The sequence below is a fragment of the Podarcis gaigeae genome (genome assembly GCF_964106915.1).
Source record: "Podarcis gaigeae genome assembly, chromosome: 8".
Classification (NCBI taxonomy): Eukaryota; Metazoa; Chordata; class Lepidosauria; order Squamata; family Lacertidae; genus Podarcis; species Podarcis gaigeae.
The window spans coordinates 40,136,403-40,160,286 of NC_139684.1; the positions used below are offsets into that span (position 1 = coordinate 40,136,403).

Genomic DNA, 23,884 nt, shown 5'->3' on the forward strand with positions numbered 1-23,884 from the left:
TATTGTAACTTCCTGCTGAAATCCTGGAACCATGCCACAAATGTTCCACATTTGTGTGGTTTTTTTGTCCCGCTTTTGTTATTCTACAGCGCAAGATATTCTATATCGCAAGTGTGCCCCTCCGCAGGGCAATGATGTGTTAACATCGGGGAAGCACTACAGAGTAACTAATAAACCTGAATGTGTGGATGGTCCACTATAAATCCACCACTAACTCACTATTGCAGAAGATATGTACTTGCAAATGTCCAGAGCTGTCTATGCTCCATACATGGTACACCACTGCCACATTCAAGCAGCTTCTCGTACAGGATAGACTCAAATCACTTACAGAACCGCAAGATAGCAAGAAAGTTTTATTTCATCATCTGCTTACTGCCTCAGGCAGGATCCCATGCAAAGATCTTTTGAAAGAGCTTATCTAATGAAACAGCCAGGGACTTTTACTTCCCCCTGACTTTCAGTGACCTTAGTGAACAAACTGCAGCTTGGCATTCCAGACTGCCAACAGAAACACAGGAAGCTGCCTTGTACCAAGTCAGACTGTCAGTCTACCATGGGTAGGCAAACTAAGGCCTGGGGGCTGGATGCGGCCCAATCGCCTTCTCAATCCGGCCCACGGGCGGTCTGGGAATCAGCGTGTTTTTACATGAGTAGAATGTGTTATTTTATGTAAAATGCATCTCTGGGTTATTTGTGGGGCACAGGAATTTGTTCATATATATTTTTCAAAATATAGTCCAGCCCCCCACAAGGTCTAAAGGACAGTGGACCAGCCCCCTGCTGAAATAGTTTGCTGGCCACTGCAGTCTATACTGACTGGCAGTGGATCTCCAAGGGATCCCCCCGCCCAAGCAGCCAGGAAATGGCCCTGGGACCTTTTGGGTGAAAAGCAGATGCTCCACCAATGACTCATGAGCAAAACAGCATTAACAACTACAGCAATAGCAATGGAGAATTAAGACTTAGGCAAAGCCTTCTAATTTGTATTGGGTTTTGATGCTAAGGGTGAAAGCTGCTGGAGGAGAGGGCAGTTCTAGTGGCAGTGATGCTTTGTCTTTCTCTTAATGACTTTCTTGGCTGTATGCTTCTGTGCTAAGCTTGTTAGATGGTTCTAACATGGGCCAGTGTCACAATTTAAACAGTATTTCTAAAGGGAAAGAAAAGCAACACAAACCACAGCAATGCAGTTATCTAGCGTGAGCTATCCGAGTCCTGGAGCACACCGCCAAAGCCGCTGGCATCAAGTCCACGCTGTGCACCGGCTGTTAACACTGCCCTCCAGCGCCCCATGTGCTGCCCCAGTTTTCTCCAATCCTGCACAACACGCTCAGCTCAAGCTTAAACGATGAGAAGCTGCAGCAACGCATTCTGTAACCATTGGACAGTTCAGTTACTAGGCTAGCATCTGAACCAGTGGCAGCAGAGCAAAGGGATATTTTTTTAAGAGAAGGGTGATGCTATCCCAACAACCTCCCTCATTTTAAAAAGCAAAGATGGAAATTTAATTAATTCATGCATCTCGGCCCTAGAGTTTAATATAATAATTGGCTAGATGGAAGATGCATAAAGAGCTCTTCAAAATAGTACCCCCCCACCCCTTCTCCTTGCAGTGAAAGAGAATTAAGCAGATGGAAAAGCTTTTGTCAGCTGTGCCGCTGTCACAGGACAGAGAAGGAAAACAACACATGCGGAAAGGGCACAGCGCAGTACAGTTGGAAGGACGGCAAAGACAATCCTGGCAGCATCATTGCAAATTGCAGACCGTGTTAACAAGCTTAGCCAGTGCTCTAAGTATCATAATGCCATTATACAAATCTATGGTTAAACCACACTTAGAATACACTGTGTTCAACTCTGGTTGCCTCACTTCAAAAAGGGATATTGTAGATCTGGGAAAAGGTTCAGAAAAGGGAAACCAAAATAATCAAGGGGGGAAACAGAGAAACTCTGTCATCTCTCCCCACCCTTATTTGCCATTTCTCTAAACTAAAAAGCTTCAAAAGTTATGTTATAAAGTTATAACTTTTTAAGCTTTTTAGTTTAGAGAAATGGCAAGTAAAGGTGGGGAGAGATGATAGAGGTGAACAAAATGATGCATGCTGCAGAGAAAGTTAAGACAGTGGTACCTCGGGTTACGTACTTAATTCGTTCCAGAGGTCTATTCTTAACCTGAAACTGTTCTTAACCTGAAGCACCACTTTAGCTAATGGGGCCTCCCACTGCCGCTGCACGATTTCTGTTCTTATCTTGAAGCAAAGTTCTTAACCCGAGGTACTATTTCTGGGTTAGAAGAGTCTGTAACCTGAAGCGTCTGTAACCTGAAGCGTCTGTAACCTGAAGTGTCTGTAACCCGAGGTACCACTGTAGAGGAAAGTTTCTTTTCTTCTCTCATAATACTAGAACTTGAGGACATACAGTGGAGCTGAATGTTCCAAGATTCAGGACAGACAACAGTGCACAGCTAACATGTTGATTGTGCTCCTACAGGAGGTAGTGATGGTCACCAACTTAAAGTTAAAGATAAAGGTACCCCTGCCCGTACGGGCCAGTCTTGACAGACTCTGGGGTTGTGCGCCCATCTCACTTAAGAGGCCAGGGGCCAGCGCTGTCCGGAGACACTTCCGGGTCACGTGGCCAGCGTGACATCGCTGCTCTGGCGAGCCAGAGCCGCACACGGAAACGCCGTTTACCTTCCCGCTGGTGGTAAGCAGTCCCTATTTATCTACTTGCACCCGGAGGTGCTTTCGAACTGCTAGGTTGGCAGGCGCTGGAACCGAGCAGCGGGAGCGCACCCCGCCACAGGGATTCGAACCGCCGACCTTTCGATCGGCAAGTCCTAGGCGCTGAGGCTTTAACCCACAGCACCACCTGCGTCCCAGTGGTCACCAACTTAGATGGCTGTAAAACAGGACTGGACAAATGCTGTTCTATGATGGGCTTTTGGACTGATGCAGCTGGACTCTTCCTAAATTGTTAGGTTATGTTCCAAGCCCACCAGCATGGAATACTTGCAAGTAGCAACTAACTCCTAAGCAAGTCCTTCCATTGCTCACAGGCCCCAAGAGATGATTTGTACAGCTCAGGGCAAAGTCATATTGCAGCTACATCCTACACAGTGATTCAGGTATAACAAGCATTTTAAAACAAAGGGGGAAAGGGTGTAATGCATTTAAATTCATTAACTTTTTAATATAAAAAAACAACTACTCTACAAAATGAATCTATAGCTTTATACAGAATTGATATTGTGTGTATCTCTCGCATTTAAATGCTTTCAGTTTCTGTCTCCATATCCATGTGTAAAAAAGAATATACTTAAAATGCATTAAATGCATGGGCTTCCCAAAGATATCTGGTTGGCCAATGTGAGAACAGGATGCTGGGACTAGATGGGCCTTTGGCCTGATCTAGCAGGGCTACACTTACATTTTTATTAGGAAACGTGTATTATTCAACTCTTTACTCACATACTTCAACAACGCACTGTATGTCATTCCGGCAAAGCAGCTCTCCTTTGCAACCGTAAAGCACAGATAGCATACAAGAATTAGGAACGGGAAACTTATGGCTGATAGCCTTCCAAATGCTGCTGGACTTCAACTTACATCAGGGCTTCATTGAAACCCAGGAGGGCCAAAGAATTCCCCAGCCCTTTGGTAAATGATACATCAAACCCATTCATTATGAGAAAAAGAGAGACAAAACAGCATTCCTTCAGTGTGGTCCCCTTGCCTTAATATCTCAAAAGCTCTGGCCCTTCCTCCTCCTGCTGAGTAACATGAGTAACAAAAGCAGAATAAGGCCTTGTTTGCTCACTGATATACTGCACTGTGTATTTTACAACTTCCTCCTTTCTTTCCTGATTGCTTTACAAATACATTAAGGTTGTTTTAAAGATGTTACTTACCTCTTTGTTTATATGCACATGGTGGGCAAGCATGCTAGCCCTTGAAATTCTCTCTCAGATTCAGAGCAGCTGATACTATTAAATCAGCACCCCGAAGTGGTGTACATTTGTAAGAAAATGATCTTTTGGTGTGGCAGCACTATAGACATCAGGCAGGCCCCTACACAGTACTGTTTTTGGCCTCTGCTAAAAACATTTTTGTTTAGGCAAGCCTACCTAGACACGTAGAATGTTGATGTGTTTTAATCTGGTTTTTAGCTTATTGTTTAATTATTTCTGAATGTTTTAAATAGGTTTCTTTTCTTACCAATAATTTTATCATTTTATTATTTTTGTAAACCGCTGTGAGGTTTTATTACAATCAATTTCATGCTCGTGGTATTATCATCAGCTGCTTTGAGCTCAACATTTGCTGTTGGAAAAGCAGCACAAGAATATCAAATAAACCCACAACAGATGCTTAAGAAGGACTGGGCAGGAGGCAAATCACACCGGCAAAACAAAGGGAAAAAATATTTTTATGCCAACACCTAAGAAACTGTCTGCTTTATTGGAATATCTGAAACGCACAGTAAACAAGAAAGATCTGGAACCTGCAACAGCTGAGATCACTGCAGACTAGTCACAGCAAGAAACTGGATATCAGATAAACCGGTTAACATTTTGCAATGGTATAAAAAAAATGTGATATATGATATAGCGTTGTCGCAACATTTATACATTATAAAAGAGATATTTTTTTTCTTCTACAACCAATTAGTGTATTGAAAGATGTGCACCAAACAAATTTATTGAAGAATGGAGTTTGTTAATTATGAGGAATATAAAATTCCAATTCAATGTTCAACCTCCTACATTATTTTCACTTGTATAATTTGACACTCTTCTCGTATAATTTGACATTCTGCTTAAAATATCACAGTAACCAAGGACACACACACAAATCTGTATAATGTTCCTTAAACAATAATTGACTTTTTGTATATGGATGAAAGATTATGAAATTCTGGGTTGTATTCCTCCAACAGAAGACAGAGTCACCCATAGGGAAGTACAGATACCCTCAGGGAGTTGAAAAACAGGACATAAGAAGAGCCCTGCCGGATCAGGCCCGTCAAATCCAACACTCTCTTATCATAGGGGCCAACAAGATGCCTATGGGCCACCTGCAAGCATGATGCAAGTGCAACAGAACTCTTCCCCACCTGTGATTCCCAGCAACTGATAGCCAGCAGCACACTGCCTCTGACAGTGGAGGGAGAACATAGCCACTGTGGCTAGAAGCCTTGATAGGCTTGCGCTCCATGAATTTCTCTAATAAATACCTGTTGTTACTATTTTAACTTTTTGTACATTTTAAACTGCTCTTGCAATTTTTTCTTGATAATTTTATTGTTTTATCTTTTTGTAAACCGCTCTTGAGGTTTTTCTTCTACAACCAATTAGTGTATAAATGTTATGAAATAAAATAAATAAATAACCCCCTTTTAAAGCCATATGAGTTGGTGGCACTCACTACCTCTTGCAGGAACGAATCCCATAGTCTGTAACTATGCGCTGAGTGAGGGAGGAACTGCTTTTGTCTGACCTGAATCTTCCTTGGTTTTCCCCGAGTTCTAGTATTATGAGGGACAGAGAAAAACTTACCCACTTTCTGAGCACCATGCACCATTTTTATACACCTCCATTGTATCTCCTCTTAGTCACTTTTTTTGCTGAACTAAAAGGCCCCCAATGTTGTAATCTTTCTTCACAGGGGAGCTGCTCTACCCCCGTATATCTGTTCCCAACACCTGGCCTACACATCTCTTAACTGTAGAGCTTCCACTTTTAGCTGTACAGTTTAAAAGCTGCTGGCAAAAACAATTACCGTATTTTCCCCTCTATAGGACGTACTTTTCCCCTTCCAAAAATTAAGAGGAAATGTGTGTGTGTCCTATGGAGCGAATGCAGGCTCCTCGGCTTCAGCGATAGCAACACGAAGCCTCCGAAGCACAGAGGGAGAGCTCCCCCTGCGCTCCGGAGGCTTCGCATTGCTTTCGCTGAAGCCGCCCGAAGCCCCCGGAGCGCAGCGCAAACTTCGGGCAGCTATCTGCAAGTCTTCGGAGCGCAGCAGGAGTTCCCGCTGCGCCCCAAAGGCTTGTGGATAGCCGCATGAAGCCTGGAGAGCGAGAGGGGTTGGTGCACACCAATCCCTCTTGCTCTTCAGGCTTCGCTTCGCTGAAGAGGCGCTGCACAGTTTTCACTCTCTGCGCAGCGCCCCTTCAGCAAAGTGGGAGGAGAAATGGAAGGGGCTCGGTTTGGCGCTGAGCAGAGAGGGGGAGAATGTTTTCCCCCTGTTCTCCCCCTCCTATGGTCCGGTGTGTCCTATGGTCCGATGTGTCCTATAGAGCGAAAAATACGGTGACATCATACCTGTCTAACGTATTATATTGGACTGTTGTTTCTTCAGCTTGTAAATGGCCTTGTGTATAGTAATATAGTAAGGCAGCATACAAATTAAAAGGGAAATGAAATGAAATGTCCAATCCATTTAGCTGCAACCTTTTCAGACCCAAGATGCAATTTTAAGTTTTAACCCAAACATGCCTAGGGGACCCATTTCTTAATCTTTTATCATATATTTGCATGGTGGTAGTGCTCCTGTTGTGAGCCACCTTGGATCAGGCCAAATCCCCCAAGCTGAAGAACAGTGGTCTTATCCATTTACACCGTTAGAACTGTCAGCACATCATGTGCAACTAAATTCATTACGCATTGCATAAAGACGCCTACCTTTTTGTCTGTCCTGAACATGAACATAGCACCCCAAACCAAATCTGACACTTGCTCCTGAAATAAATGGAAGAAAGAATCACCTGGCACTTTAAATATGGGAAATATTTTTCCTGGACATGGAAGGAGATTATTCAGCTTCATGTAGCAGGCCTCTCAAAGGTCCCCACAGCCTTCCAACAGTTAAAAGTGCTTCTTCCTATCCTATCAGGTCCCAAGATACTGCAATCCCTTGGGTTTCACACTTGTAAATGATTTGGCTCAAGAACAAAAAAGCAGTGGTGGTAGGAGGCTCCTCCAGGCCTTTCTCCAAAGTACACGTCCTTCCAGATTTATAACCAGGACTTGACAGGGTGAATTGCGTTATCGTTTTGATCTAACCTGGGCCTTTTGCTAAATTTGTGCGGAGAGTGCCAGCTGTTTTGTGATCAGAGAGGAACCTCAGAACATGCTGTCTCTTGGAAAATGCCGCCTTGAAAAATGAAGTCGGTTGTCCCAGACGTGGCCAGGAGGATACTGGCCAAGGCTGGCTTGGAAAAAAAAGAAAGGAAGAAAAAGCAAAAGGAACACTCAGGACCACAGGCACAGTAGAAGTACTGGCACAAGTCCCATTTGCAAGGTATTCATATTCCTAGCTTTAATTTAATGCCAGGATGAAGAACCTGTGGTCCTCCAGGTATCACTGGACTGGGACTCCCATCATTCCTGACATGCTGGCAGGGGCTGATCTGAAGGGCCACAGGTTTCCCCACCCCTAGTCCAACCTAACCCCAATCTAATGGATCCATTTTAACACAGAGGTGAAGTTGGAACCTTAGCTACTCTCTACAGTGAGCATCATCCCACTCCACAGCAAATGATGAATTCCCTTTGGCACCAGCTTAAAACCTTTTTCATTTGCCCAGGCATCTTAAGTTATTGTATTTTCAGCTGGTACAGTATTTTCATTCCTCTCAAGATTTATTATACTGCTGTTTAACACTTTCTATTGTTTTAATTTTGCACTGGGGATGGCTCAGTTGGTTAAAGTGTGGTGCTGATAACATCAAGGTTGCAGGTTCGATCCCCGTAAGGGACAGCTGCATATTCCTGTATTGAGGGAGGTTGATGATCCTCAGGGTCGCATCCAACTCTACAATTCTGTGGCTTCAGGTTCTTATGTATACTGCCCTGAAATCCATTTTTGGATGAAGGTCCAGTTTATACATTTTTAATATACACCTGCTCATCCAGCGGTGGAGGAAGCTGCTTGGGCGCCTGGGGCGGTGCGCCCAGGGGCAGGGTGCACTGCGGGGCCTCCAGAGTCTGCCTGCCTCCTCCCACTCAGCCACCCTACAGCCTGCGGACGTCCAAGCCACCGCGTCTCTCTCAGCAGAGACGCGTGGCTCAGGCGCGCTGCAGGCCCCACGGTGAGTGGCACCCAGCATTTTGTCACCTCCCCTCAGTGGTGACACCCGGGCCGGCCCGCACCAAATGCACCCCCCTTCCTCCGCCCATCCTATTTTAAAGGTTTGCCTCCAATGGCCTGAAGATTATCATTCTATGAAAAATTTCAGTGATGCAAGGTCTACTTTTTAAAAGGGAGGAGAATGAAGAGTCATACAGGACTCATATGAAGGAACTAGATATAGCCGCTGGAAGTGGGGGTGTTCTGTGGTTTGCCTCGAGCATCAACAGGCGTTGGAAGCAAGAGATCATTAACAGAACCCAGAGGAGTAGATTAATGTTTGTGCTGATAGACTGCATCCATGTGAGCAAATACAATTGTACATAGTTGCCCCTACTCATGCAGTGTGAGAAGATCCTGCCTATGTACACAGATCATGCTGCATCTAGACAGACCCAGTGAACAGTATGAAAGAAAGGGCTTGATGCTGTGCTGTTGTATAAAGTGGGCAGGTGTGGACCTCTGAGCAGACTTTTCCTTGGAAGTTCATTTTCTTGTTTCTGAGTTTTCCAGAAGCACCTGATTGGCCACTGTGGAGAACAAGATGCTGGACTAAACAAGACTTTGGTCAGATCCAGCAAAGAACTTCTTATACCCCTATGTCCTACTGTAAAAACTTATATACATTTTAAAATCTATTGTCTCAATGCAGGTATCATCCCACCCCCTCCGGCTTTTTACACCTTGGCAAAAGAGCCCCCATTTCCCAGAAATCTGTAACTTCATACTGTTTCATTTAAGAATACAAGAAGAGCCATTCTGGATCAGGCTAAAGGACCACCATCCTGTTCTCACAGTGACCAACCAGGTTCCCCAATGGAACCCCGTCCCCCCAGGACCTGAGTGCAACAGCAAGTCTCCCTGCTTGGGATTCCCAGCAACTGGCATTCAAAAGCAGGCTGCTTCTGAGAGTGCAAGGAATACATATCCTTCGTGACTAGCAGCCATTGATAGCCTTATCCTCCAGATCTGTGTAATCCTCTTTTAAAGCCATCCAAGTTGGCAGCCATCACTGCCTCTTCTGGGAGCAAATTCCACAGTTTAATTATGTGCTGCATGACGAAGTACTTTTTGTCTATCCTGAATCTTCTAACATTCAACTTGATCAGATGGCCCCAGGTTCTAGCATTAAGCGAGGGGGAAAACTTGTCTCTGTCCATTTTCACTCATCCCAGCTCAGCCTCAGTACTGTGCAGCAAAGCATCCTCTGCTCAATGAGACCATAGCCTACTGTAAAAGGACTTTTGCCTGGCTTTCTCTCTCCTCCAGGAAATATATTGCAAACAACTTTTCTCTTCCCTTAGCAGGAATATCTTAGCCTCAGAACCACCCCGAAGCTTTTAATTAACTATTGTATAGAAACAGCACCTTGCTTGCCAAAGCTTTGCCAAAATTCAAAGAAAGTTTCTTCTCGCTTTGTTGTTTTTAGAACAGCTTTTCCTAGGATATTTCTACGTACCAGCTGTCACAACTGGGATCCCTCCCCACACTCCTTTTCCAAAATCCCTACTGCCTAGCCAAGGCAAACACCAGCCATAGCAGATAAAAGATCTTGCAAGGATCAAAGGCAATTTGCACCTATTAAGAGTAATCAGGAGTGAAAGGTGAAGAAGAGAACAAAGCCACAGTCAGCCCGTGGAAACCATTTTAATCCAAGAGAGACTTCACAGAAAGGAGACATTTATTCCAGAATCGGTTGAACCTGAAATTCTACTGAATCAACGCTGAGGATACAGGCCAATCACAATAAACCAATCACAATCACAATCAAGCCTCCATGTTCAGAGGCAGCCTATCTCAAAAGTAAAGTAAAGGTAAAGGGACCCCTGACAGTTAGGTCCAGTTGCAGATGACTCTGGGGTTGCTGCGCTCATCTCGCTTTACTGGCCGAGGGAGCCGGCGTACAGCTTCTGGGTCATGTGGCCAGCATGACTAAGCCACTTCTGGCAAACCAGAGCAACGCACAAAAATGTCGTTTACCTTCCTGCCAGAGTGGTACCTATTTATCTACTCAGGGGCGCCGACTTATAAAAAATATTGGGGGGGCCCATACCGGGGTCCTGCCCCGGGAAGTTTTCTAAGAGCCGCTCCCGGCCCGTTGCTACTGCTGCCGCCCGCCTCGTGGCCCCCTCGCCAGCTGAGGGAGGGAGAGAGACCGAGAAGGAGAGAGATGCATGGTGGGCAAGGCAAGTGCCCGCCTCGCCTCCCACCGCCCCTCGTGCCGGCCACCCCCTCCCCTCCCTTCCTCGCTCACTCGCCCTCCTCACCCCAGCTCTTGGCCGTTCACCCCAGGAACTCGCCGCTATTGGCGGTTGTAGATGAACCTCCGCCACTCGGCCATAGACTGGCTGAAGGGCTTCTTCTCCTCCTTGGCCATAGCGAGCGAGAGAGAGAGAGAGAGAGAGAGGCTGGAAAGAGAGAGGGAGCTCGGCGGTTCGCGGGCGGCGGTTTTTCCCCTGCCGAAACAACAGCGGCTCCTCAGAACCGCTAAGTAACTCTCCCTCAGGTGCCCGGCGGGAGAGCAGAAGAGAGGAAAAGGAAAGAGGGGCTGGGCCAGTCGCACGCACCGAGCAAAACTACTCGCGCCGCCTCTTTTACTACCGTAATAATTATTTGTTTTAACTCATTACTGAATGTATTTTAAAAGGTAACTATCGTCAAACAAGGAAAATAAAAAATACCAACATAATTTTGTGATTTTACAAAGCATAATATAACTAATAATTTTTTTAAATTATTGGGGGGCAGAGCCCCCCCAAACGAATTTTTGAGGGGGCTCGGGCCCCCTCAGGCCCCATGGAGTCGGCGCCTATGTATCTACTTGCACTGTATGCTTTTGAACTGCTAGGTTGGCAGGAGCAGGGACCGAGCAACGGGAGCTTACCCCATTGCAGGGATTCGAACCGCCAACCTTCTGATGGGCAAGCCCTAAGATCTGTGGTTTAACCTACAGTGCCACAATAAACAAAGCCTATCTCAAGGCAGCCTATCTCAAAAGTAACGAATGCTGAATCCAGGGAATCCAGGGAAATAAGGTGCCTTAATGCTCCCCTAATGAGCTCTCCAGAGGCCTGACAGGCTTAACATAATAAGAGCATAAGAAGAGCTCTGCAGTTGGATCAGGCCACTGGCCCATTAGTCCACATCCTGTTCTCACAGTGGCCAGCCAGAAGCCTAAGGAGGCCCACAAGCAAGAACAGCAATAATTCAACTGGGAGTGGCCGCCGGGACCACATAACACCGGTTCTGAGAGATCTGCACTGGCTCCCAGTACGTTTCCGAGCACGATTCAAAGTGTTGGTGCTGACCTTTAAAGCCCTAAACGGCCTCGGTCCTGTATACCTGAAGGAGCGTCTCCACCCCCATTGTTCAGTCCGGACACTGAGATCCAGCGCCGAGGGCCTTCTGGCAGTTCCCTCATTGCGAGTAGTGAGGCTACAGGGAACCAGACAGAGGGCCTTCTCGGTAGTGGCGCCCGCCCTGTGGAACGCCCTCCCATCAGATGTCAAAGAGATAAAGAATTACCTGACATTCAGAAGACATCTTAAGGCAGCCCTGTTCAGGGAAGTTTTTAATATGTAATGCTGTACTGTTTTTAACACTGATTGGGAGCCGCCCAGAGTGGCTGGGGAAACTCAGCCAGATGGGCGGGGTATAAATAATAAATTATTATTATTATTAATAACAGCTGAAGACAATGGTTTAACCAGCCCCCGCAGACTATTTTTATGGCCGGAGAAGACTCACAATTATACATACAGAGAGGAGGCGGCTTCGGAATAACTGGACTGTCTAGGATGGTAGCTACTGCAATTCAAAGTTCTCACAGCTCAGATAGACTGCTCCTGCTCAGGAGCTAGTGTGCAGAAAACTTGCTGGCAGAGGTTGCCTAATGTCACGTGCCTCCAATTCAACGCCCCCCCATCCCCACCAATCGCCCCATGCCGTCAGACCCTTTACTTAGCAAGGACAAAGGCACAGGCTATCTATACACCATACATTGCTTCCCCCAAGAATCCTGGGAGCTGTAGTTTACCCCTCCCAGCACCCTTAAACTACAGTACCTATGATTCTTTGGGTGGGTGGATATGTGCTTTACATGTAGTGTACACACAGCTGGCTAGTGAGAAGTTGCAGTCATGTTATGATGCCTGTCCTACCGGCCACACTAAGCCTGTTAGCAGATGGATAGGATACCTGGCTTGTCAGTATTTTAATAGCTGTCAGTGGGTTTTACACATCTGTGCTGCCAGGAAGCACCATATCCCACCCTCAATTAGTTATGCCCCAAAATGCCCCCCCAGGAGAGGGGTTCAGAGAAATCTTTTTAAAAGGACAAGGTCAGGGCTGATTCTGACTCAAGATTCCAATCAAACCTATTTAAAGAGGTAACCAAAGAAACATATTTGCTCTACCTGTATAGATCAAGAAAGCCAATGCGGTGTGTCAAATCTCCACTCGGCCGTGAAGCTCATTGGGGGATCTTAGGTCAGTCACCAACTCTCAGCCTAACCTACCTCACAGGGCTGCAATGATATGGAGAGAGTGGGGAAGCCATCTACAATACCTTGAGCTCACTGGAGGAAAGGTGAAATATAAACGCAATCCACTATATAATTTGAAAAGTGATTTTTCTGTCCCTTTGGTCCCTATAGGTCTGGATGCCTCTGGAGATATCACCACCAAACTTGGTCGCAAGGGTTCCCAAGGTGGGGGAGCGGTCTTTGGTGACGTTTGGAAGCCAGGCGCCATTTTGAATCAAGACTTCACTCCATTTTTGGTGTGATGGCTCCAAATTCACAAATGACACTACCCATTCCAAAAAAACAAAACAAAAAAAACACACACAATATTTTTTGGTTTCTAAAAAATTTCGCGCAGCGCCATTTATTTCCTGCTGTTAATAAATAATAAAAATAAATAAACTGCACTTACAGGGAATCTGAGGCACTCTTTACATGCTTAGAAGCGCTCTCTTGCCCAGCCAGCTAGCCAATGCAATTTGAAGGGCTGGATCAATGGATCAACCAAATAAAAAACACCGCGATGGAATAAGATGCCTCAGACCACTGGTCCAGCTAGCTCTGTACTGGCTACACAGCTGAGTGGCAACAGCTCTACAGAATTTCACACAAGAGCCTAAGGAGAGGCTGCTGGGTCAGGCCAAAGGCAAATCCAGCCCAGCATCCTCTTCTCCCAGGATGTATCTGGGAAGCCCAACATTGGAGGAAGACAAACATACACCAGAGGGCTGACAGCCATCTCCAGAAACGAAGCAGAAGGGAATCCATGCAACGCGTCACCAATAATGGCTCTCTAACGGTAGGCGGGGGGGGGGGCTAGGCTTTTCCAGAAGCGCGCTCCGCCTCTCTGTGGAGCCCCCAACCCCCAGGCCCTTCAGCTTTACCTGCGCCCCTGTTTAAATCGGAGAGGGGACCACGACGCCTCGCACCTCTCTACTCCACGGAATGCAAGCAAAGGCACTCTGCATATGCCCCGCAGTGGTCTGTACGCTGCAGCGCCCGATTTGCAAAGAGAGTTCTCCCAGCGCGAATCCTTCTATCAGCTTGCGCCCCACCCCCCAGAAAGTCTGTTGCGCCCACCTGCGCCTTACCTCCTGCTACAGCGCCCTCCGTGCGTCCGGCTACGCGTCTTCTCCCTCCTCTTGCGAACTGAGCGAGCGGAAGGGCGCAGACTCGGAGCCGCGGCCGGGGAAGGAGGCGGCACAGTGGCTGCCACGTGAGAAGGTTCAGAGGAGGGGCCGGGGAAGCCTGGGCGGGAGGCGGGCGGGTAGCTCGGCAAAGGTTGCAGCCGCGCCGCCGGGGGAGGTGAACGGACTGCTGCAGTCCCTCCCGCGTTAATAAGGTCTTAGCCACAATCATCCAGGTAGAACACTTTCAAAGCACATGGTCCCCCGGAAAGAAGAACCCTGGGAACTGTAGTTTGCCCCTCGCTGCGCTACAGTTCGCAGCACTCTTAACAAACTACAGTTCCCAGGATTCGGGGGGGGCAACGTGCTTTCAATGGGCATTAAATGCATGGTGTGGATGTAGCCTTAGACCTCTGGAGGTCAGAGAGTCTTGTTGTGGGGTCAATCTGCAGTGGACTGAGCACACATCCTTGAGTCCAGTTGTCCCCACCTGAACATAAAACGGGTCTGCTGGTTCAGGCCATCTAGCCCCAGCATCTTATTCTCGCAGTGGCCGACCAGATGCCTGTGGGAAATCCTCAAGCAGAACCCCAGCAGCTGGTATTCAGAAGCATTACTGCCCCTGACATTGGAGGTGGAGCATACCCATTATGGCTAGCAGCCATTGATAGCCTTGTCCATGCAATTGTCCAGTCCTCTTTTAAAGCCATCAAAGTCGGTGGCTGTCACTGCCTCTTGTAGCAGCGAGTTCCATAGCTTAGCTGCATGAAGAAGTCTTTTACCCATCCTGAATCTGCCAACACTCAGCTTCAATGGATCTCCACGGGTTCTAGTGTTGTGAGAGTTGGAATAAATATTTCCTCTATCCACTTTCTCCATGCCATGCATAAACCTGCCTGTCTTCTTTCTTACAACATCCTGAGTGTAGCCCTGTCTGTCAGCTTCCTCCTCCTCCTAATGTTGCCTCCTCTCTGTCTTCCACCCTACCAGTTCCAATTAGCCACCATGGACACTCTCCAACAGGGATTTATTTTTGGAGACATCGGCATACACTTGCTCCACACTGGCTGTACACACGCCTACTTAGGGGTAAGCACCATTGAACTCTGCACTTATGAGAAAACATGCACCAGATTTATTCATTCAATTTTTGTTTATCCTGGCTTACATACTTACACACACACACACTCCCCCTTCTCCCCGTTTTATTCTCACAACAACCTTGTGAGCTATGTTTAGGCTGAGAGACTGTGACTGGCCCAGGGTAACCCAGTGACTTTAATGGCTGAGCAGGAATTTGAATCCTGGCATCCCAGGTCCTAGTCCTACACTTGAACCATTATACCACACTAGCTCTTACAACAAGACCTGCAAGACAGCTCATGACAATTTTTGTTTTAAGCAGTGTACAATAAAAGCATAGCAACTGAATACAAATCAGGCTTAGCAATTCTAAAATCTATTTACCTAGGAAATAAATAATTGTAATAAAAAGTACCGTAAAGGTAATAAAGGCAGGATTTCTAGCAGAACCCTGTAAGACAGAAGAACTGTCCTGTTCCTCAGCATTGTCCCCCCCCCCCCTTTCACAGCTTGGAGGTTTCCAGTTGCATCAGGAAAAAGAGCTTATTTCTCAATGCAAATGCGCCCTCTGCTGCAGGTCTTTTGATTTACAAACAAAAGCTGTCTTTTGCTAGAAGCCAGTGATGGAAAGGCAGGTAGGAACATAGGAAGCTGCCTTTATACAGACTCCAGACCCATTGGTCCATCTAGCTCAGTATTGCCTACACTGACTGGCAGCAACTCCCCAAGATTCCAGACTGGAGAACCTTTCCCTCCTCTACCTGGATATGCTGGGGATGGAACTTGGGACCTTTGGCATGCAAGGCAGATGTTCTCCTAAGGGGTTGAGGTTTTATTCAGAGCTGCTGCTGGATTTCTAGAACTGGATGGGTTTAAATGCACACTTTTTAGGGAACTACCCTGCCTAACCAAACACAGCAAGCTTTTCTTCCAAGTAAGTGTGCATAGGATCAGGCTGCACCATACCAGCCACTATGTTTTGTTATGATGTTAGCTATGATATTCTTCAAGACTGAAGAAGCCGTGGGGCATGCATTGGCCTCTATCAGTGGTTTTCAACCAGTGTGCCATAGCACCCCGCGATGCCTTGAATGATGGTCAGGGGTGTCGCGGGCAACACTGGCCCTTTCCTCTGATGCCCTCTCACATCTCTGAGCCCCACAGGGGTGCCACTGATAGACTGTAGTTGGTCAATGGAGCAGTGGACCCAAAAGGTTGTAAAGCTCTGGCTTATATACACCATCCAGTACTCCAAAAGTCCCTCCTTGCAGGGGCTTGCTCCATGTTTTCATGCCATAGTGGCATCATGAAGTATGGGATTTGTGACATTTGTGGTTCAGTTCATGGGCTACCAATGTTATGTGCATTTTTTATGGTGACTTTAGGAAGATTTAATGTAGAAATCATGAGGATCCCCCACTTTGGCTCTATGCCTGATTTTTACAGATTAGTCTGTGTGGTAGATGTAATCTGTGATTTGATAGCAGTTTGGGGTGTATCCCATGCAACAATCATGCTAAGTTACCAGGATCTGTTTTTTATTCCCTAGATGTGACTGTTACCCAGACATGGTCTGATCGTGCAACACTTCTGCACCAATTGCTCTGGCTACCAGTGTGTTTCTAGGTCCAGTTCAAAATGCTGGTTTTAATCTTTGGGTCCCTAAACTGTTTGGGGTGGGTTACCTAAATGCACCTTTCCACCATGCCTTCTTAGACTGTAAACCTGAAGGTAATGAGCTCTCTTTTTAAAAAAATGATTTAGCCCTCCTCTTGAAAGGGACAGCAATAAACAAATTAAATATAACTGGGACATTTGTCTGAAATACACAAACATTGACTTGCAATACCTGCCAATTATATTATAACATTCTTTTTTGTGTTCTATTATAATTATGATTTTAAAAAGTTTTTTTTTAACTCGTTCCTTTAAGATTTCTTTTTTAAAAAAAAAACCACAAATCCTTCAGTGCAGCAAGGAAAAGGTTAACGGCCGGCTCCTGAGACTTGACGTAATCTCCTCTCGGGAAGGGCGGGGCAAAGAAGAACCGGAAGTGACAGGAGCGAGCCCAAAAGGGAAAGAGAGCGAGAGACCGAGAGAAGGGGGCCAAGGAGCTAGCGAGCGAGCGCTGGCAGGTGAGCGGGACGCGAGTTCGAATCCCAACCGGCCGGATTTGCGGGGGCGTGCGGGGGAAACTTGTGAGGCGGGGGTGTTTGACTCAGCCCCCAATGACGTTCCAGCGGGACGAAGAGGCGCTCCCTTCATCGCCTTGCGAGCCGGGAGAGGGGGCTCTTTCAGGCTCTGCAGATCCCCACCCTCCAAATACGAGCCCTTTACCTGGGATCCCCCCAAGTGGTAGGCATACCGCCGCCCCCGGCTCCAAATCTCCTTGTCTAGTGCAGCAGCAGTAGCGACCAACAGCCCTGTGGCACCTGAAAGTCTGCCAGGGTGATGGTGGCATCTTCTGAGCCAGTGGGTCTCTTCTGATGCCGGTCCCTTTTTTTTAGACTGGACCTGCTGGTGGAGCGATGTGTGTCTTTATTTTCTGTACAGCACCTACCAGGCATGAACGAGAAGCGCCTTGTGGCACCTTAAAGGCTGGCACACTTTATGTTGGCACACGGTCCAGAGAAGCTGTGGTAGAATTTATGATAAGGCTTTCGGAGCAGACTAACAGGAAATTAGTGTGGATGAGGCACTTTTTGAAATAATGATTCATGATCCATTAGGGGGTTCCTAAAGTACTAAGGGGTTTTCATATAGTTTACTCCAACAGTCTCCCACTGATTTATGTATTGGGCACCCACGCCCCTGATGCCCCACTGTTTTGCCCTATGATTCTGTCCCTTTCCCTATTTCCCTGCAAAGCCCCAGTACCCACATAATCATAACAGCACAACTTCTCCCCCTTTCACTGGAAGCACTTACGGTGTGCCCTACCACCACCTTGAGGCTGTGACAGGACTCTCTCCCATAGACTTGCCCTCCTGCGCCCCCCCCTCCCTCACATGCAAAAGCAAAGCTATCTCCCTCAAGTCTTTCATTCTCAGCACTTGGTGATCTGGTGGGTGGTTAACTCTCCGAGAGTCTCCCTCTGTTGAGCTTGGATCTTTTCACATTGTTATTTTTAAGAGCTATTTGTGGGGCTTTGATTCTAAAGTGCTCCCATAGCAACTTACCTTGTTAGTTCAGGAACTGGGTTGACAACTATGTATTGTTGTCTATGGTGCTATGCACTAACAGCAGGGCTTCTTCCAGAAGACAGCCACATACTCAGAAGCCATGAACGTAGCAAGTGTTGGCAAAGAAGTGCCAACAACTTGTTTTGGGGCAGGGGCTGTCCCCTGCCTGGCTCATGGTCCCCAGGGTGGCTCTCTTCCACCCTCTCTGAGCCGTGGCTGTGGTGACTGGCTGCCTTTTTTGTCTCCCAGACATGTGGAGGGAAAGAGGCGGAAGCCACAGAGTGGCAACCAAAGGGGAGGGAGCTCAGGGTGGCCGACAGAGTCCCACCGTATCCAGCAGTTCTCCAAGGTTTCAAGAAGGGGTCTCTCCCATCCCTACTTGGAGATGTTGAACCTTGGAACTTCTGCATGCAAAGCTGATGCTCTACCAATGAACTGAATGTGACTGAAGTGAAGAAGCAAATATTTCCTAACTCTATTCCTAATCAGAATAGTCTTGGCATACTATACAGTGTGTATATTTTGATATAGATATTCTCACAAGGACTTGCTTTCGCTTTAGTGGTGGAGAATGTAGAGACATATTTAAAAGGCAATGTGGTGAAATTGGCAAGACTTCGCCCCTCCTTCCCCCACCACCCCCAGCCATGCAGCTTGGGTAAGCATCTTCTGGAGGACAGCAGATCTTTTGGACCACAGCTCCCATCAGCCTCAGCCAACATGGTCAGTGGCAAGGCATATGGGGAGTCCCAAAAATATGGAGGACGTCAGGTTGCAGGAGGCTGGAGTAGAGATGGTGGAGAGAGTGAAGATAAAAATCGAACAAGTAACACAGAAGATGGGGGGAGTTCCTTTGTCAGTGGCATCCTACCCAAAAAGATCACTTGTCATTCCTCTGCAATACCAGCTGTCAGTTTGTACACCAGAGCTCTGTGCAGCAACTCTGCTGGAAACTTAATCAGTGCTTGAAAAAAGCAAGAGGACAATCGGGGAAGTGTGTGAGTGCCAACAGTTTGGGATGGATGAGAGAAAGGGAATAGTAGCCAAATTCTCACTGATGAGCCAGTAATGATCTTGAGAACACTTTTTTCTGCCAAAATCTCCAGCAGTCAGGTCACAGTAGCATTCCTCTGTACACCAGGGGCATCATCCTATAAAAACCATGAGGTTTTTATACCTCTAAAAGGCAGGGTAGAAATGACTGAAATGAATCAATACACTTAAAATTCCCTTTCCCATCACTTGGCCATTATCACCACCTCCTGCTTGCAGTTACATTACCCTTTGCATGCATGTGCATATGGCATTGAAAAGAAAACATGAGAAGTGAGAATGCACATGCAAATGAAGAATATCTGCCCATACTGCATCAGCCTATTTATGGAATGCAGCTTATGTTAAAGGGCTTCTGGCGGCGGAATTTTATATATACAACAACAATCTTTATTACGGTCCAGAGACCAACAAAACATTACAAATCAATACAGAGTTCATACAGCCTACCTCCAGGTTAATCAGGCACTTTGTTTGGAATATAGGGCTCATTTGTTCTTGCAACCACCGATAAAAACTTTGCCACTGCCAAAGTTCTAGCTTTTGTCCGGTCTTCCAGTAGGAACCTGACATAGTGAGCCTCTGACTTTCCCGGGAAAGGCACCAGCAAGGGTAGTATCAATTCAGCCCTGGCCTGCTCATACTTCGCACAATGTAACAAAATATGATTTATGGAATCGATGTCTTGAGCACACGAGCAAAGTCTGTCCTGGTAGGGAACTCCTCTCAACCTACCATCCAGCACTGCAGAGGGGAAGACATTCAGTCTGGCCTTGGTAAAAAGCCTTCGATAGTTAGGTACTGTCAGGTTTTTGATGTAAGATGTTAACTCAAAGACATACCCATATTGAACTCCTGCTGCCAGTGGACTACAGACTGCGTGTGATCGATATCGCAAGTCACTGTGTGCATTGTCCCATAATCTTTGCTTTAAAGCCTTTTGGGCGCCTTCATAGCCCAGGTAATACAGTTGGGGGGGAGACATATATATTTGGCATGGGTATTTTCTTTGCAGCGGGAAAACTCATCCCTGGCTTTTGTAAATCAAAACAACAACCATCCTGTGCAGTATACAAGGCTCTGTTTTATGGGCTTGATGGCTGAATTCATTTGCTTGGCAATCCCACTCGTAGCCATAGGCTGATTTGATTGACAGAATTTCAAATGGGACCAGGTTCAGGGCTTTGCTCTTTTCCCGCTGCAGGATGTCTCCTGGAGCGGCGCTGCAGGAGAATTACCGTCAGTGCTTGGAGAACAATTTCCACCAGGGCCACACTGGCATCTGCACCGACTCGTCCCTGAAGGAGCGGATGTGGCGGCAACTGCTGGAGGATCCAGAAGTTCACAGTGCCCTGAGAGGGGAGGACACCTTCGCCATGCTTGCCTCGGCCCTGCGAGGACAGCTGGATCTGGGACTGGCACTCCAGAATCTTGGCCGGGCCTTTGAGGTGCTGGAACTGGCAGCCGTCAATCTTTACTTCTTCCCCTGGCGCAAGGAATTTGGAACCATAAAAGTGAGCATTTTGGGGGGAAAGTCAGGCATTCTGGGGGCAGAGGGAGGAGGCCACACAGGACTCTGCTATATTGCAGACAGAAACAGTTGTTTATTTTACTTATTTGAATTCCTTCCTTCCAAATCATGCAAAGAGCAGCTCACCTCACATACAGATGTGCAATGTATAAAAATAAAGCCAACCACCTTCCATTCATTGGCGTGCAGAGGTTTACTTAGCCTCTCAGCACCTTTTCCTCAGTTTCCTGATTGTTTCCTGTCTCGGTCAGAGTAGTAATATTTACAGCTGAAATCCTGAGTCTGCTTCTCTTCCAGAGAACTGAAGGGATCATTATTCTTGATTAAATTTCTGTCCTGCCTTTCCTCCTAAAGGAGCCCAGGGCAGCAAATAGCAAAATGGCAGAAACAATACAATTAAATCTAAAATAAAAACAAATTTAAAACTTCCTTAAAAAAAAAAAATAGAAGCTGTCACATACTCGCACAGCTGCTAATTTCATGGCATGGATAAATTTCATACTTGTTTTCAGTAATTGTATCTTTAAGCCATCAGATGCCAGGGTAAACAGGAATGTTCTTAAGTTCCTTCTGAAAGTTAATAACCAGAGAGACAAATGTGCTTCACCCCGGGAGAGCATTCTGCAAACAGGGAGCCACCACAGAGAAGGCCCTATTAACCGGTCAATGACAGCTGGGCAGCATGTATAACCTCATGCATAATACAAAGATAATATTAGTGCTGTGTACCATGCCTAGTCACTGAACAAACAAACAAACAAACAAACAAACTTGTGGTTTTTGTGTGCTTGAAACACTGTGAGTTATATCCAAAACTAGTCATATTCACAGAAGAGCTACTGAAATTAATGAACTTAAGGTAGTCACGTTCATTTACTTCAGTGGGTCTGCTCTGAGTAAGACTAGCATTGGCTACAACCTTGTATTATTTTGAACACTGGATTGTTTTATTGATGGCTGTGTAAATTGCTTTGTAACCAAGCGGTCAGCAAATGCTGTAAATAAGTAACAGTATTAAGTTTGTGTGTCGAGCAATGCAGGGCACTAACTGCTGTGTCTTTCTCTACAGACCTTCTCAGGTGTTTACGTGCACGTCCTCCAGGGAGTCCTGCCTGAGGCCGACATCACCAGGAGTTTCCGCCGGCTGGGCTACATCCCAAGAGACAGCCTCCACCTGGTCATCGCCCAGCTGCCCCCAAGTGCCAGCCTCCTCGCTGCAGCCTGCTGCTTTTTTGCAGCCAGGGTCGAGTGCGAGATCCTGGGGAAGATCGTGCGGGAGCTGGAGCCGTATGCCGCTTCACCTGAAGACCTTCTCCAGGCCCGCAGGGAAGCCAAAGGCAGCCTAGAGAACTGTGTGGCCAAGTTGCAGAGCCTGGTGCGGTGGCCTAGGGGCAGAGATTTCCGTGTGGAGCCAGCTGATGCGATAGACCTGTACAGGGAGAGTCCGGAAGGGCAGGGCCCGTATGGCGACCCTTTGGGACCTAGGTTGCCATTGTCATCGCAGCAGCAGCAGCACCCCATCCCCCTCTGCGAGCGCAGCAGCCCCCGGTTGCGGAGCAGAGAGCAGCACTTCCAGACTCCGCAGGTGCTTGCGGAGAACAGGAGCAAGATGTGGGTGCTGGGCCCGGAGGAGCCACCGTACGGCAATGGGATCCCAGCCTCGGAGGGCCCCGATCTGGAGACCTCCTTCTCCTTTATCTCCCTGCGGCGGGAGCTCAGCAGAACTACGGAAACGGACTACCCCATGCCTCCGGGAAGCCGCTTCTTGTCTCCCAGCCCTCACTACGACAGCCCTGGCGGCCCCCAGCTCCACCGGGGCAGCAGCCCAGCCTCTCCCTCAGCAAGGCAGCCAAGGAGCCCCCAGCTGAGCCCAACGGGGATGCACCGAGCTTCGGTGCTGGGTGCGGGGATGTCCCCGACAGAGCCGCCGCGCTATCACCTGCATTCGTGCATGCGCCCGGGCACCCTCCCGGCCTCCTGCTGCAACACCTGCAGGTTGCTGCACGGCGGCAGCTGCGACGGAGCACAGGTCTGCCGGAGCAGCCACCACATGGAAGAGCTGCAAAGCGAGAAGCAGCAGCGCCTCTGGCTGCAGAGGACAGAGGTGGACAAGCTGCTGCACGAGGGGCTGCCGGGAGTCTGGCAATAGCGCGCGCTGGGAGGACCCACCAGGGCATCAACCGGACCTTGGACAGAAAAGCTGCCTCCTCTGCAGTTCTGAGGCTTCATCTAGAACCGCACACACAGCCTTGCTTTTTGTCCCCCCTCTCCCAGGACTTCCCTCTCGATTTTCTGAAAAACACTTCCCCTTATTTTTGTTTCAGAGGAAAAAAACAGCCAGACACTCACTTTTCAGCATACATTCTCTTTCCCCTGCCAACAGGACTTTTCTCAAATCCTAAATATTTTGAGGATTTAGGTGAACAAATTTGTTGGGGGGGGGCGGGGATCCAGTCCTAAACAGTCTCCCGCAGTAGTGTTTGCTGGACAGGTGAGATTCTCCCCCCTCCGCTTCCCTCATCCTTTCCACTGAGCATTTGAGGGGGCACTGCTTCATCTGAAAGTGGTTCCAGCTGGCTGACAAGAAATGGCAAGTCAATCGACATGTTAGAAGGACACACACACCCCTCTGCCAGAATCCATCTTTTGTAATATCAGGGCACAATGAAGTTTTACATGATGCTCATCTGCTCCCTCTGTGTGTATTCCAAAGGATGTAGGGCAGCGTTTCCCCAACTGGGTGCCATCCATTTGTTTTGCACTACAGATCCCACCATCTGCAGCCAGCAGAGCATTAGAATGCTGGGGCCAATGGGAACTGTAGTGGAAGACATCTGGAGGGCACCAAGGTTTGGGGGGAAGCTACTATAGGCAGCTGCCATGGGAGAAGATGGCCTGAGATTACCGGAGGGGGTGGAGGTTGCCTCTCCTTGTTTATACCTTTTCCTGAATCCTTGTGGCTCTCCGCTGGAGGCTGAGACAGTACTGGAAAAGCATTAATGCTGGGTTTGAGTCTCCTGCTACTAGGCAGGGGCAGAGCTGTTCCCAAGCCCTCAGAGGCACTCAGCATCTCCCTGGTGGCTTACAGAATCAGAGGTGCAAAATAAACAGAAGTTTAATCTCCTTTGTTCTCTGGATTTCTTTTCTCCCTTCCCCCACCTCCCAGTAGTGTGGGTAGTTGAGTTCCAGAGTTTGAATCCTCACTGGAAGGAACCCAGTTGGGGACTACGTAGCTCAGGGGTCTGAGCAGCAA

At 47.6% G+C, this 23,884-nt stretch overlaps 2 protein-coding genes across 8 annotated transcripts in view; one reads left to right on the forward strand and one right to left on the reverse strand.

Annotated features, from left to right (window-relative positions):
* The window catches only part of KIAA0513, a 52,148-nt gene extending 38,117 nt beyond the window's left edge, over nt 1-14,031 (reverse strand). For 2 of the 6 annotated variants that reach the window (XM_083753004.1, XM_083752998.1), the window contains exon 1: nt 13,747-14,031. The gene's annotated coding sequence lies outside the window, so the exon portion shown is untranslated. Of the gene's footprint in view, nt 1-12,547; nt 12,630-13,067; nt 13,092-13,584; nt 13,663-13,735 lie in introns of those variants that run through there. The other 4 variants (XM_083753005.1, XM_083752999.1, XM_083753003.1 and 1 more) reach the window with 4 other exon arrangements.
* A 2,881-nt stretch (nt 14,032-16,912) lies between these two features.
* Nucleotides 16,913-23,754, forward strand: SPATA2L (spermatogenesis associated 2 like). Of its 2 annotated transcripts, none has more exons than XM_083752994.1 (3): nt 16,913-17,000; nt 20,305-20,614; nt 21,701-23,754. In XM_083752994.1, exons 2-3 carry the CDS (start codon nt 20,306-20,308, stop codon nt 22,778-22,780), a joined length of 1,389 nt encoding a protein of 462 aa, XP_083609120.1. In that variant the 5' UTR covers nt 16,913-17,000; nt 20,305; the 3' UTR covers nt 22,781-23,754. The 2 variants fall into 2 exon arrangements, with proteins under 2 accessions (XP_083609120.1, XP_083609121.1); XM_083752995.1 differs by lacking the exon at nt 16,913-17,000 and adding an exon at nt 17,039-17,220.
* The last annotated feature ends 130 nt before the right edge of the window (nt 23,755-23,884 follow it).

Bases quoted from the DNA above. Each gene is read 5' to 3' on its own strand.
- SPATA2L (XM_083752994.1), top strand. From the start codon at position 20,306: ATGTCTCCTGGAGCGGCGCTGCAGGAGAATTACCGTCAGTGCTTGGAG. The intron at 20,615-21,700 runs GTGAGCATTTTG...CTTTCTCTACAG, and splicing joins AGGAATTTGGAACCATAAAA to ACCTTCTCAGGTGTTTACGT.